The sequence below is a fragment of the Dromiciops gliroides genome, chromosome 3 (genome assembly GCF_019393635.1).
Source record: "Dromiciops gliroides isolate mDroGli1 chromosome 3, mDroGli1.pri, whole genome shotgun sequence".
Taxonomy (NCBI): Eukaryota; Metazoa; Chordata; class Mammalia; order Microbiotheria; family Microbiotheriidae; genus Dromiciops; species Dromiciops gliroides.
In genome coordinates, this window is record NC_057863.1 from 3378043 (window position 1) to 3393055 (window position 15013).

General features: G+C 48.0%; 1 protein-coding gene across 3 annotated transcripts in view; it reads left to right on the top strand.

Moving 5' to 3' along the window:
• The window catches only part of ATP13A3 (ATPase 13A3), a 72426-nt gene that overhangs the window by 42635 nt on the left and 14778 nt on the right, over positions 1–15013 (top strand). For all 3 annotated transcript variants that reach the window (XR_006355513.1, XM_043991599.1, XM_043991598.1), the window contains 13 exons: positions 649–828; positions 1667–1824; positions 2280–2468; positions 3702–3763; positions 4110–4260; positions 5863–5979; positions 8681–8698; positions 8797–8950; positions 9037–9157; positions 12642–12766; positions 13608–13786; positions 14033–14155; positions 14244–14323. Coding sequence is in view for 2 of the 3 variants with exons in the window: in XM_043991599.1 (XP_043847534.1) it covers positions 649–828; positions 1667–1824; positions 2280–2468; positions 3702–3763; positions 4110–4260; positions 5863–5979; positions 8681–8698; positions 8797–8950; positions 9037–9157; positions 12642–12766; positions 13608–13786; positions 14033–14155; positions 14244–14323 (1657 nt within the window). In the remaining variant the exon portion in view is untranslated. The remainder of the gene's footprint in view (positions 1–648; positions 829–1666; positions 1825–2279; positions 2469–3701; positions 3764–4109; positions 4261–5862; positions 5980–8680; positions 8699–8796; positions 8951–9036; positions 9158–12641; positions 12767–13607; positions 13787–14032; positions 14156–14243; positions 14324–15013) is intronic.

A 15013-nucleotide genomic window follows, 5' to 3' on the forward strand; every position in this document is an offset into this window, starting at 1 on the left:
AAGAGCAATGAAATTGGACTTGGGACAGGTTTAGTTTGGAGCTGGGTTTGCCATTCTCTGTATGATAGCGGGCCAGGCATTCGAATTGCCCCAGGCTCCATTATGTCTTCTAAGAGGGGCCAGTTTGGGTCTGCTCCCGACCAGGCAGTTGTTAAGTGTGTACAGAAGTGCTCTATCAGTGCTGCTGGGAGCTCGTAGAGGAGAAAGAAACAAGTCTCCCTCCATCACTTCCGTCTTTCTGCTTTGATGTGGCAAGTGGGTAGGCCTTGGTCCTGACCCGCCGAGGCTCCCAGGGACACCTTTCCATCATCTGGAGTCACTTGGGTGAGGCAAGGACTTTTCCTTTGCCCAGCTGCTTCCCATGTAGGCTGGAGGCTGGGGAGAATATGCATGTTTAATAATGTTCTTATGATCATACAGTTACGATGAGGATGAGATGGCCTTGTTAATCTGTTTGGCGGCAAAAGCCCACAAGAGAAAACTCAGCTCTCTGGATGTGGCTCTCGAGTCACAAATCTTTTTGTGGAGCCAAATGAAAATCACTCTGAAATGCTCTGAAGTCTATTTCCGAGCAGCGTTTAATATCTTTGAGGATTGATTTTAAATGGGACGGCTTTCTGTGCTGAGCACTTAAACTTTCTGTTTAAGGTGAAAGTGTTCCTGTAACGAAGACTAATTTGCCAAACCCTTCAGTGGGCATGAAAGGAGTGCAAGATGAAATGTACAGCCCAGAAGTCCATAAGCGGCATACTTTGTTTTGTGGGACCACAGTCATCCAGACCCGCTTCTACACCGGAGAACTTGTGAAAGCTGTTGTTGTCAGGACAGGTAGAGAGCCTCCTATGTAACTGCTACATGTGCGTGCTCTGTGCCGATGGAGTGTTTCCCAGGGAGGGCCTTTGAGGAGTAAGGAGGTAGCTCTGGACAGCCTAGTGAGATGTGTCTCATTTGGGCGGCTCATTTTTCCTCCTTCTGTCACCCCCTTTAGCTTACTGTCTGGGGCTTGTTTGGGGTTCAGACTGTCCTGGAGGGACTTAATTCTCGGGCGTGCTGCCCTTTATGAGACTGCTGTACCGGCTGCTTCCAAGTTCATAACTGTACAAACCTTTGGGCTTATGGTTTAGTCTTTCAAGCATCATTGTCCTTTGAATTAGAAAATGTTAGGAATGAATGGAAGGGCAGGGAACAATTGAGATGACACTGTCTGCAAATTTGCAGATACTGATCAGGAGTGGGTTTGATTTTACATATGTAAGTGTGCATATAGATATGTGTACATATATACATATATACACACATACACACATCCATATATTTCTTTTTTCTTTTTTTTTTTTTTTGGCCGGGGCAGTGAGGGTTAAGTGACTTGCTCAGGGTCACACAGGGTCAAGTGTCTGAGGCTGGATTTGAACTCAGGTCCTCCTGAATTCAGAGTTGGTGTTTTATCCACTGCGCCACCTAGCTGCCTCCCATCCGTATATTTCTATAGAAACCACATCTCTTTGTAGGCTTTTGGTTTATTTTACAGTGTTAGAGCCAGGCATTCCGACTCCAGTTTAAGAAGGTCAGACAGATTCTGCTCATGCCATTGTGACCACTGATTCTCCTATATTCCCTCATTAAATGTTTGGGTTTTTTTCCTTTTCATTAACTGTTCGGTCTCCAGGGTTTAGTACTTCCAAAGGCCAGCTTGTGCGCTCCATACTCTATCCCAAGCCAACGGATTTCAAGCTCTACAGAGATGCCTACATGTTTCTGCTCTGTCTGGTGGTGGTGGCTGGCATTGGATTTATTTACACCATTGTCAATAGCATCCTGAATGAGGTAGGGAAGGGCAGTCCCGAATGCTCTCTGGGATAATTAGGTTAAGTTGGTGTGATTCCCTCCTGGCTTTTTTGTTTTTGTTTTTGGGTAGGGCAGTGAGGGTTAAGTGACTTGCCCAGGGTCACACAGCTAGTTAAGTGTCAAGTGTCTGAGGCCAGATTTGAACCCAGGTACTTCTGAATTCAGGGCGGGTGCTTTTATCCACTGAGCCACGTAGCTGCCCCACTCCTGGCTTTTCTTAAGAAACTACTGACTAACCACAGTATTCATTGGCATGTAATGAAAATGGAATCGGGAAAGAGGATTGATTAGATGTACCCCCTTGTACAACCAGAACATCTTGGACAGTTTATTGATCCCCCCTCCCCAATCTTTGCTTTAAAAAAACAAAAAAAAAGAGGTATCTGAAATAATTACAGTTGGTGTTCCATGTATTTTCTCTGGGCTAACTTTAGGTCCCAGCTGGCGTTATAGTCATCGAATCTCTGGACATCATCACAATCACTGTGCCTCCTGCACTTCCGGCTGCAATGACTGCTGGCATCGTGTATGCACAAAGGAGACTGAAGAAGATCGGCATCTTTTGCATTAGCCCTCAGCGCATCAATATCTGTGGACAGCTAAACCTTGTTTGTTTTGACAAGGTGAGCCCAGTTTTGTGGTCAGGTCTCACAGTGCTTCCTTACTGGCTTTTTTGTATTCATAGCTTCAAGTTTGATGTTAAGTACAGCTTTAAATTTCTTTAATGAATCTCCCCCCCCCCCCTTATATTTTAATCACTGTTTCCATTTTGGCTTTAAGAAGTTTATGTATAGAATTTGCTTTGCTGAAGTGGGCACTTCCCAAAGAGTAGCCTCTCCCAAAGCCCTTCCTCAGGGTCTAGTAGCGCCCTCCTGGCCTCATAGCCTGCCTGCCGCCACCTGCTGGGCTTTGGCTGCGACTGACCCCAGGCAGGTGGGTCACCTTTCCCAGCTCTCCTTTCCTCATGGGAAGTAGCTGCCTCCTCACGGTGTGCTGGTGACACTTGTAACACTTTTTTTTTTTGATGGGCAATGAGGGATAAGTGACTTGCTCAGGGTCACACAGCTAGCACTGGCAACACTCTGGGCAAACTTTAAGTGGTTCTGTCAGCATCAGTGATTAGTCATTACTTTTGGTTTTTGTTAAGAACACTCCTATTGAGGATGAGAATTAGGGTTCCAAAACCACGGGATTGCTTCCCCATTAATTTCCCTTGTCATCAGCATCAACATTTCCCCCTGGCGCCTGTTCCCCTTCACAGAGAATTGTTGGGAACTTTTCTTTCCTCAGATTTGGTTAGATTCTGAGGGTTTGCAAATGCCACGTGTTCATGCTCAGAACTTAGGAGGCTGAGAGAGGCACACAGCAGAGCCAAGGGCATGAGCATTGATTAAGCACCTACTGTGTGCCCTCCAGGAGTTTATAGTTTCATAGGAGAAGATAACATGCAAAAAGAGAGCCTTGAAGCTGGTGGGCAGGAGCTCACCAATCAGAAGAGTCCATAAGGCAGGGTGATGAAAGTGTTGAAACATGTCCAATCTCATGGCTCAATGAGAGAATTTTTTCGTCTCAGCTCCTTTCCTCAGAGTCCTTCTCACACAGAGAAATCCCAGGTCCTAGGTCTGGTCCTTACCCAGAGCTGTGAGCACACATTCTCCCCGAACTTGCCTACCTGAAACAAAACTCATTCTTAAAGTTGCTTCAGAAGACTTTTACGTGAAACATTTCCATTAATCTCCAAGAAGTCATTGACGGATTGTGGGAAGGGGACTGTGTTGGACCACGTTACGTCCTTAGAGATAGCGTGTTCATGTCCAGGCCAGAAACACTCAGTGACTGCGGACTTTGTCTTTCAGACTGGGACTCTCACTGAAGACGGCCTCGACCTTTGGGGCGTACAGAGAGTGGAGAACGCACGGTGGGTTCAGCCTGTGGGAGACAGCGCCTCGTGGGCCCTTCCTGTTGCTCTTTATGGCTCTATGGGGAGAAGAGGTTATGTGGGTAAACACATTGGGAAGCCCCTCAACATGGAGGAGCCTTTGGCTTTGGAGGGCGGCCTGGGCCTCTCTCAGGTGGAGGAGGCCCCTCTGAACTTGGGCGCTGTGGAGAGCCTGCCCACCCCGTGGCCCATCCCTTGGATTAGGGCGGCATTAAAGGGTGGGGGGAGGGGGACGTGCCGGAAGTTTAGAGCAGCTTTTGTGAGGTCCCGTCGTGACGGTTGGGGTGCCAGGCCTTCCTCACGGCTCTGTGCCTTTTCTCTCCAGTTTCCAAAGGCCGGAGGAGAAGGCGTGCAGCGAGAACCTGGTGAAATCGCATTTTGTGGCTTGCATGGCCACCTGCCATTCCCTGACAAAAATCGAAGGGCTGCTCTCTGGCGATCCGCTTGACCTCAAGATGTTTGAAGCCATTGGATGGGTGAGTGCCTTGTCCCTGCGAGCTGGTGGTTCCCTGGGCACCCCTGAGCTGAGGGAAGAATCTCACACAGGAGAACATTTCCCCTCTGAGTCATCAAAGCGAGCCACAAACTGATCCCACGTCTCTTTGGGATGTACTTCTAGGGGGCTGAGCTCCCTCGATGTCCCATCATTGCCATGTCTCACCTTGCCAGATGTGGGGCATGTTTCCCAAGCTTCTCTATTCTCCTTCTTGTCTAGGTCAGGACTCAGGGTAACCTGGGACATTGTATGGGACAGACACATGGCATCTATATTTTCCTTTGTACTGCTCTGTCTTTTATGCCTTTCAACACAGGATTCAGAGAAGGGCTCCCTCGGGCTCTCCAGACAAAGCCCGGCGGGGGCAGCCTTGCTCTTGTGATCTCTTGCTTCTCTGCCATCCTTGGCTCTAGTATTGCTCCCACCCCAGGCCTGCCCTTTATAACAAGGAGACCTCAGAGCCACGTCCGAGCAGGGCTTGCAGTCCCCTTCCTTCCACGGCTAAGTTCTGAATTTTGAATTTGGATGTGAGCTCGTCTTCCATTTTACCCATACTCTGGGCTTGTTTGGTGCAGGCCCGTTCAAGGCCGTGGGAGCTTCTCTGTTGGCTTCTGTTGCCTGTGAGCTCCAGGGCCTCTTGTGGTTGTTCTACATTCTGCCTGCTCTCGGCGCTTTCTAGATTGGGGGGCACGGGGTGTTCTCTCTCTCCTTGCTTTTCACTTGAGTCCTTGAGGTGAGATTTGTCAAATACTGGCAAATCCCTTCTTACCAGGCCTGGTTAGTTAGGCTGTTTACCTACCAGCATCTTTTCATTCCTAGTTTAAGTAGTGAAGACAACCAGATCAGGTCTGTCTATCTAACTCTCTGCTTTTCATTTTTTCTTTTTTTTTACAATGAATTAAAAACCAACAAACATTTTCTTATACAAAGAACAGAAGAGGGGATTGTTTTTGAGATTGGAAAATACAGTAGATTTTTTTTTAAGTCCAACATTTTTTAGCCATCAACCATTCATTTCCTCTAGTTACACAGATTAATCTTAGTATGGGACACTCTCAGTTCTCACTGAGTGACGTGTTTTGTTGTCACTAGGCTTTGAAAGGAATATTATGGTGTAGGTGAAGTTCCTTGCTCTTTTCCCCTCACTTTTGTACCCTTCTCTCCTCACAGCCTGCCTAGCTTATTGACCTCTCTTTCTGGGGGTGGGTAGGCGGGCATCCTCTCCTTCTGCATGAAGTTAGAGCCCCTGTTCTATAGATAACGGATTTTAGGAAATCTGATTTACTTAAGTCACAGTAAAGACTGGGAAAGCAATAGACCTCCCTGTTTCTTTTATTTAAAACAAATTTGTTTTTCTGAATCTTGGAGGGAAAGAAAAAGTAATGAAAAAAGTTAGACAGATGCTGGGATGTTGGCTCCTTAACTGTGATTGGCTGGCGTCACTCTTCCCCTCCCCCAATACTGACCTTTCTCTTCTAATGAGGGTCTGTCAGACCTACCTGACAGGCAGTGTTCTACCCCCTTGGTCTTCTCTCCCCCAAGAGCAGAGGCTGAGTCCGGTTTTATGCTCTCTTCTCCTTAGATTCTAGAAGAAGCCACTGAAGAAGAGACGGCACTTCACAATCGAATCATGCCCACTGTTGTTCGTCCTCCGAAACAACTTCTTCCTGAACCCAAACCTGCAGCAAACCAGTCAATGGTAGGATGGAGTTGCGTTGTACGCCCCCTTGTGGCAGGTTTTATTTGTTTTTTTGTGGCTGTTGGTGTGTTAACCGTTCAGAGGCCTCCCCTCTGCCCACAGCTCAGTCCTGGATGAGTGAAGGGCTGGTTAGCCTGGTGGAGCCTTCAGATCTGGAGCCTGGGCCTTGAGTGTGTCCCCCATCTACCTTCACTTCCATTCTTTGTGGAGTCGAAGGATCTATCTTCCTGAGTCCACGCCGTGGTGCTTTAACCGCTGCACCACGGCTTGGACTCAGGAAGACAGATCCTTCTGTGTTTAAATCCTGCCTTAGACAGTGACTAGCTGTGTGACCCTGGACAGGTCACTTCACCCTGTTTACCTGTTTCCTCATCTGTAAAATAAGCTGGAGGAGGAAATGGCCAATATTTCCACTATCTCTGCTGTGAAAACCCCAGTTGGGGTCATGAAGAGTCATGACAGAACATCAAATTAACAAACCATCCTTCCTTCCACAAGCAGCTCTTGCACACCTTCTCATCCCTCCTCAAACTTCCCCTGGCTTGGGGGGCAGCTGGGTGGCGCAGTGGATAGATCACCAGCCCTGGATTGAGGAGGACCTCAGTTCAAATCCGGCCTCAGACACTTGACACTTACTAGCTGTGTGATCTTGGGCAAGTCACTTAACCCTCATTGCCCGCCCCCCCCCCAAACCAAAACTTCCCCTGGTTGCCCTTTCCCCACCATCTCAGCTGTCAGTGATCCCCATCATGTCCCGACCCCCCCCCCCCCAATCCATAAGCTCCCAAGTCTCTGAGCTTTCATCGCCCGTCCCTCCTGCCTTTGCCAGTGACCCTAGCCAGGCTCCTGGAGTCTCCTCCCTCTCTGCCTCCCTCTGCCTTGTGATTTCCATCAGCTCTCCCTGAAACTTGCCCTCCTACAAGGGGACTTTGCTCCTTCCTCTTGACACTCTTGTCTTCCCTCCGAGCTCGGCTCCAGCGTGTCCTTGAAAGCTCTTGTCCTTGCACAGTCGCTGCTCTGCTGCCTCCCCTTCTTCAGGGCAGGGACTGCTTTTTGTCTTGCTTTGTTTGCCAGCCCTAGCACAGTGCTTGGCATATATAGTAGCTGCTGAATAAATGTTTGCTGACTGACTGATAGACCAAGTGGATGGAGAATGGTTATTGCCCAAATTCCACTGTTGTCTGTGACATTTTGTATCTGGGCCTCAGTGCACAGACAGGCCATGTGGTGGGCCCAGACTTAGGGGGAGAGGCCACCTTGCCTTTAGGAAATGGTAGGGCTCCTTGCCTAGCCTCATCTTTTAGAATATTCTATTTTTTATTCTTTTTATTTTTTGTTTGTTTTGCGGGGCAGTGAGGGTTAAGTGACTTGCCCAGGGTCACACAGCTAGTAAGTGCCAAGTGTCTGATGCTGGATTTGAACTCAGGTCCTTCTGAATCCAGGCCCGGTACTTTATCCACTGTGCCACCTAGCTGCCCCCTCTATTTTTCTAATTTCAAAGATAGTTTTTAATGTTGTTGTTGGGTTTTATTTTTTGGTTTTTTTTGGGTGAAGCAATTGGGGTTAAGTGACTTGCTCAGGGTCATACAGCTAAGTTAAGTGTCAAGTGTCTGAGGCCAGATTTGAACTCAGGTCCTCCTGACTCCAGGGCCGGTGCTCTATGTACTGCGCCACCTAGCTGCCCCAAGATAGTTTTCAATAGTCATTTTTGTAAGCTTGTGAGTTCCAAGTTTTTCTCCCTTCTCTTCTCTTTTCCACCTCCCCAAGACAGCAGGCAACCTGATATAGGTTGTGTATGTACAATCATGTTAGACACATTTCCACATTCGTCCTGTTTTAAGAGAAGAATCAGAACAAAGGGAAAAAAACATGAGAAAGAAAATGCCCAAAAGAGTAAAACTAGTCGGTGTCGGTCTTCAGACTCCACAGCTCTCTTCCTAGATGGGGACAGCGTTCTCCACCATGAGCCTTTAGGCATTGCCTTGGGTCACTGTACTGCTAAGAGCCAAGTCTATCTCAGTGGGTCATTCGAGGCTCATCTTTTAGCCATGAGCCGTGCGCTGCCATTGTGCCGTGATGTGGAATGCCCTTGACCCATGGGGCAGAGGGCAGGAAGAAGCAGGCACAAGGGAGGCCAGGCTAGGGCAAAAGCTGTCCCCAGTGGCTCAGCCCCACTGGAGGGGTCCCGGCTGCTTGGTTGCATTGCAGAGACAAGAATGAAAGAAAGTTCTAGCACGGTCTCCTTTCTAAGGGTCTGGCCCCTCCTCAGCCATTGGGAAAAGGGCCTAGCTTTGCTTTTCTTTTCTCATTTACAGCCCCTTCCAATGCTTCCCAAGTCAAAAAAGTAAAAATTAAAAAAAATTAAACATTTTTATTTCAGGTTTTGAGTTCCAAATTCTATCCCTCCCTCCTCTTCCCCCTTCCTGAGGCAGTAAGCTATCAGATATAGGTTATACATGTGCAATTACATAAAACATGACCAGATTAGTCATTTTGTACAAGAAGACTCGATTAAAAGGAAAAAGATGACAGAAAGAAAGTGAAAGATAGCACACATGCTTCAGTGTCTGTTCCATCTATAGCAGTTCTTTATCTGGAGGTGGATGGTCTGCTTCGTCAATAGGTCAGAGAGGACATTTTAAACCTTGATGGTGGGACTCGAAGCCCCAAGTAATCTTTGATTTTTTTTTTCTCTTTTCAGGAGCTTTTCGAGCTTTCTGTAAGTACTATCTCTACTCTGTCTTCCTGAGTCACTTATTTTGGGGGAGGGGTGGTGATGGTAGATGTAGGGGGATGCCCACTGTGTATCTCTCACAGGCCAACTATGAGATAGGAATTGTTCGGCAGTTCCCGTTTTCTTCTGCTTTGCAACGCATGAGCGTGGTGGCCCGAATTCTGGGGGACAAAAAGATGGATGCGTACATGAAGGGGGCCCCCGAGGTCGTTGCCGGCCTTTGCAAACCAGAGACAGGTAAGGGATGAGGGCATCAGGGTCAGAGGTCCAGGGCTGGCTCTCAGGTTGTTGGACAGACACCAAGACTGTGCTTTTTCTTGAAGTTCCCAGTGATTTTGAAAAAGTGTTAGAAGATTACACTAAACAGGGTTTTCGAGTGATTGCGCTGGCACACAGGAAACTGGAATCCAAGTTGACGTGGCACAAGATCCAGAACATCAATAGGTGAGATGGGTTGGGTTTGCCTTTTTACTGGTACAGATTACACATAAATGATGATGTGCTGGGATTGAGGTTTGAGGGCCCATCTTTGAGTAGATTTCTTGGGAGCTCCTTGCTCATTCATGTCATTAGGCAGCACGGGAGCCTCCCCTTCCTGCATGGCTTTCTCCTGCCTTTGCACTGGAGGTATCCCCCATGGCTGCAAGCCTTTTCCTCCCCGTGGCTCTCTGAGATTGCCGTTTTCCCTCCCAGTTTCAGCTGTAGCGCCCTGACAACCACAACTCCCTAACTGCCTTCTGCTCATTTTGTGTGTTTTCACCCCCCATTCTTTGAGGGCAAAAGGCTAGCTCATTTGTTGTTGTATTCTCTGTATGTTGCGTGGTGCCTGGCCTTTAATAAATACTTGTTGACTGAGTGATGCCTGATGGGTGTGAGAGAAACGACACATCTTCATTTGCTGGATTGGCGCTTTTTCAGCGTCTCTGGCTTTGATGAGGTCTTATGCCTCAGGTTAGAAGGATGATGGGAATCCAAAATGCAGCAAGGCACAAGGGCTCTGGGCACGTGCGTGCGTGCGTGCGTGCGTGCGTACGTGTGTGTGTGTGTGTGTGTGTGTGTGTGTGTGTGTGTCCACTTTATTCTTTGTGACCTCAGCCAGCTCTGATAGGTTCCCTTCTCATCTCTGGTCAGAGGTCTTGGTTTCATCATCACCCTCACCATACTCTGGGTATTGGACCCTTGGGCAGGGCAGGTTCAAATGAGGGTCTTTAAGTGTCTCAGTGAGTGAACCCAGGCACAGTCAAGACCCCAGAAAGAGAGCAAGTGACTGTAGTGTCTGGGGACAGACCTCCATGAGAAAGGGAAGGGATGAGAAGAGACTCTGGAGAGGCACCAAGGCGAAGAGAAGATGGGATGGTGGAAGGAGATGCTGCAGCGGCAAAAGAAGGGAGGGAGGCTGGTGGCCAAGAGCCAGGTGCCCTGGCACCGTCAGACTCTTGGTGAGGGCTGCCTATCCCCCCATTGCCTTCCATTCATTCCTCCCATCACCTGTGGGCTGATTTTTACAGCTCTGCTGCTCACCAAGGTTTTCTCTCCAAGGCTGTTGGTGAGCTTTGGGTGCTTAATTCTCATTCTCTTTGGTCTCTGCAGCTGTTGATAATGATACCCATCCATCCCTTTCTTCTGAATGTTCTTTTTCCTGAACTTCTAGGAGAGTGCTCTTTCTTTGTTCTTTGTGTTTTCAGTGTCCTTTGTGAGATCATCCTGTGTCTTCCTTCACATTGTGTGGGTTGGTTCCCCAAGGCTAGACCTTTTTATCTGTTTTGTCTGCATCTCCCATGAGTTCTGTTGTCTCTGTACTAATAGCACTCCATCTCTCTCCATATCTCTGTGCTAACAGTGCCCTAATACCTCTCCCTAGGTCCACATTAGGGCTGCCTTCATATCCTGGAGGCATCTCCAGGTTGAACACTCCAGACCCAGCCTCCTCTGAATTTCCCTAACCTCTCAGTCCCCTAGGTTTACAGACCTTAAGACTTCACTCTCCCATACTGTCTTATACAATCACTTGCCAAATCTCATTGCTTCTCATTGGATAGCATCTCTTCCACCCCTCTTCATCGGTCAGTCTGTAAACATTTATTAAGTGACTGCTCTGTGCCAGGCTCTGTGGAATTCCACAAAAATTATAGGGAAGGTAGGGGTGAGTGGAGGCAAACTTGAGGAGAAAGAGAGTGAGTTCCGTTTTACACACTTTGAGAATTTAAGATGTCTAAAAAGCAGGTGGAGACGTAAGGATGGAGGTCGGCTGAGAGGGATGGACTTTGAGTCAGGAAAACTCCAATTCACATTTGGTTTGAGGGACTAGTGTGCTGTGTGACCACACAGGGCAAAGGCTACCTTAGTTTCCTCATCTGTAAAATGAGGTTAAGGATGGCAGCCACCTCCTGGAGGTGTTGTGAGGATCAAACGAGCTAAATTATGAAGTGCTCTGTAACAGCGCCCTGTACTCTTCAGGAGGGGAAAAATTGTGTACCCAACCTTTGGGCCCCTTCATAGCCATGCGGTCTTCTTACACCTCACTCCCCTCCCTGCATTCCATGCCGAACCCCCATCCCCTAGACCTGGAATGCTTTTTCTTGTTGATTCACCTCTTTGAATCCCTGCTTCCTTTCAGACTCGGCTCAAGTCCCCTCTTGTGTGGGAAAGGTCTTTCCTAGAGCTTCCCCTCTCTTTTCATCTCCCATTGACCCTACACGTATTTCTCTTCACACTTTATTTTTTTTCGGCATGGGGCAATGGGGGTTAAGTGACTTGCCCAGGGTCACACAGCTAGTAAGTGTCAGGTGTCTAGTGCTGGATTTGAACTCAGGTCCTTCTGAATCCAGAGCCGGTGCTCTATTCACTGCGCCACCTAGCTGCCCCCTCTTCACACTTGTTGGTGTGGTGTTGGTGCCCCTGTTGGAAGAGGGGCCCGCTGAGGGCAGGACACTCTTTTCTTCCTTTCTCTCCCCACCCCCACTGCTCGCCTCAGTGCTACTGGAGGTGTTGCAGCTAGCAGCTGCTTTTGATCACTGATGGGTTGAGGGTGAGCTCTGAGGGAGACACTTGCAATCCGAGTGCCGAGGCAACATCTTGGCTTCCAAGCAGTAGGTGCTTAATCAGTGTAGGATTTGAGAGAAGGACAATACATCAACTTCATCTTCATTACGAGCATAACAATCTTATCAGCAAGTGGGAACATGTCATGGAGAGAGCAAAGGACTGGGTTCACAGGAAGCTCAGCTGTTGGCACTTTATTTCGAGAATGTTGTTCATGTCACGTGGCAGTTACACTCTGGGAACGGAGTTGTTTTGAGTGTTTGATTGCTGCTCTCTGCTTTCTTTCTGACTCTCTCATTCTCCATTCTCTCCCCACAATAGTCAGCAGAGCGTATCAGCCAGGGACGATGTTGGGTAGTACATGTCTGCCTAGCCTTTTCATGGGTTCATCTCTGTCAGGGCATACCCTTGGCTCGAATGTTTGAGCATTTTCACGGCTGTAATACTTGGAACAATTCTAAGTCGCTTCATTCTGTGCCTGCCCCTCACCCCACCCCAATGACTGTCACTGCCCATTGGCGCTGGGGGCTTCCTTCCCAGCCCCCCGATCTCTCCACCTTTTTGTGTCACCCATTGGTGCCCACAGCTTCCTTCCAAGCCCCTCCCCCCACTTCTGCACTTCTTTGTGCCACTCATTGGCACCACAGCTTCCTTCTGGACCCTCCCTTTTGCCACCATCTCCCCCTTTGTTTGTGCTGCCTCCTTCTCCAAAGGGTAGCATTGATTTTGGATATATTTTGCATTTCCTTGTTTTACATTTCTTCCATTTTGTCTGCATTATCTCCATTCCAGTACCTGACTTGGATTAGGTACTTAATGTGCGTTGCTTTCTCGATTCATTAAAGATGAGAACAAGTAACTCTAACGAGTAGCTTCCATTTTACAGAGATGCCATCGAAAGCCACATGGATTTTATGGGATTAATTATAATGCAGAACAAATTAAAACAAGAAACCCCTGCTGTACTTGAAGACTTGCGTAAAGCCAACATTCGTACTGTCATGGTCACAGGTGAGCTAATTGCACAGAACCACCACCCTGTGCCATCTTTCCTAGAAGTATTTCACTCCACCCATTTGTTCTTCCTTTAGTCAATATCAGAATCTTCCTCTGAGACATCACTGGGTTATTCTTGTGTCCATAGAGAAGCCCTGCTGTAGCTCTCACCTTTCAAGTCTTCAGGTTACGTGGCCATTACACAGTCATTACGGGTACCATTTAGAAGTCTGGGGTTATCATCAGGGCTGTGGGTAGCACGTGGACAAGAGCTGCACAGGACAGGCAGGCACAGACGGTCTATAATGCGCATCATTGCAAAGAATTTCCCAGTCTGGTCACTCCCAGGGCCATAGGAGTATTTGATAAAGAGATGACAGTCTGTGATCCTACATGGTGGGTTTCCTAGCGAATGATCAGGAAAAGAAATGGTGCTTTAGTGAATGCCTTACACAAAGTATATGTAAATCACCTAAGAGATTTCGATGGAATGAGTCTCTATTTCCTCATAACCTTCCCCACACTTGGTACGCTGATCACATACCAGTCTCTCCTTATTTCAACCTACACATCACACAGACTAGGAAAACAAAGGAAAGGCTGAGAATGCTGGAAATTACGGGAAAACAGAACACAACTTAAGAATGTGGTCTAAAGACCTTCGTTTGAGATGAGAAGATTTCAGATGTTTTCTGCCTCAGTGCCCTGGAGTGGGCTAGTCATTCTTGACTGGAGGAACAACTTAAAGGTTCTGGAGGCCAGGCATGGCTTTGTCTATACAATTAAGGGATGATTTAACCATTGAAAGCAGGTTGGCATTCCCATTTCAGCTCAACTTTTATGTTTCGGTTATCAGGTGACAATATGTTAACTGCTATCTCCGTGGCCAGAGACTGTGGAATGATTCTACCTCAGGATAAAGTGATTATTGCGGATGGACTACCTCCCAAGGATGGACAAGTGGCCAAAATAAATTGGCATTATGCAGACTCTCTCACAACAAAATGCACCAGCTCTCCTGAGATCGACTCTGAGGTGATTGCGAGACAAAGGCTTGTTGAGGAGGATCTTTTTGTATCGAACAGTCTAAGTTCTCAGTTTTGTTTTGGGAAACTTCCAAACACTGTTTAGTTTTCAGTGGGCCATTTAGCCTTTAGAGTGCAATCCTTTTTTATCTGTAAAACTTGGAGTGCTTTTAGAGACAGTTGTTGGAGGGCCCCTTGGGTAGCTTTCTTGTCATTGCGTTTTTTGCTGTTGGTGACTGGGTGTTTGAATGCACAGGACATCCCGATCAAGTTGGTCGATGACAGTTTGGAGGATCTTCAGGTGGCTCCGTATCATTTTGCTATGAATGGAAAGTCGTTTTCTGTGATCCTGGAGCACTTTCAGGACCTTGTGCCCAAGGTGAGGGACCTGCATGTGGGGTGTGCCTGGCAGAGGCATACGGTTGTGGGGCAGGGATGGAGACACCTAAGCAATCCCTTTCTTACAGCTGGTGTTGCATGGCACCGTGTTTGCTCGCATGGCCCCCGATCAGAAGACACAGCTGGTTGAAGCCTTGCAGAATGTGGAGTGAGTAACCCTGGCCTTTTCCAGTGGTTGACCCAGCCCAGAGGGGCCCCAGCTCTTAGTAATGCACCCGTGGCTCAGTGCTCGGCTCTGGCCATTTGGCAGGGAGAGTCCCCAGATTCTATTTGTGAAGCACTCCATAATGTAGAATTCTTTTATTCAGTTGCTTTTATTTAACTAACACCCCCCCCCCCAACAACTTGTTATTTCTTGTTTTAGGTTTGTGAAGAAAATGTCTTTAGTCCCCAAACAGGTTTTAGGGAAAAGCAGCACCTTTGTTGTGACATTTTCACAGTCTGAGTTTGGCAGCTGAGTGTGACATGCCCAGATTGGCTCTTTTGTTTCAAGGACAGTTTCTGTTCCATTCTGCAGTGCTTAGCACAGTGCCCAGCTCATAGCAGGCTCTTCCTAAGGGTCCTGTTGACCCCGTTTGGGGGAGCAGAAGCTTGCTTCTTGCCCTTGGTCAGGCCCAGAAGGTGTCTAAGAATCAGCGGAGCATCGTGTGGGACTGAGGCACAGTGCCTTGGGTTCCAGAGGCACCTCTGCATGTACTAGGGTCCTTTTCAGGGTGGCTGCTTGATCCTCAGCCAGAGATTCTGTGTAGCCAATGAACCTTGGAGGAAAGTGGCTTCCCCAGGGTGTGACCCATCCCTCCCATAACTCCTGGGGCCTCAGAGGGTTTGGTGGGAGAGA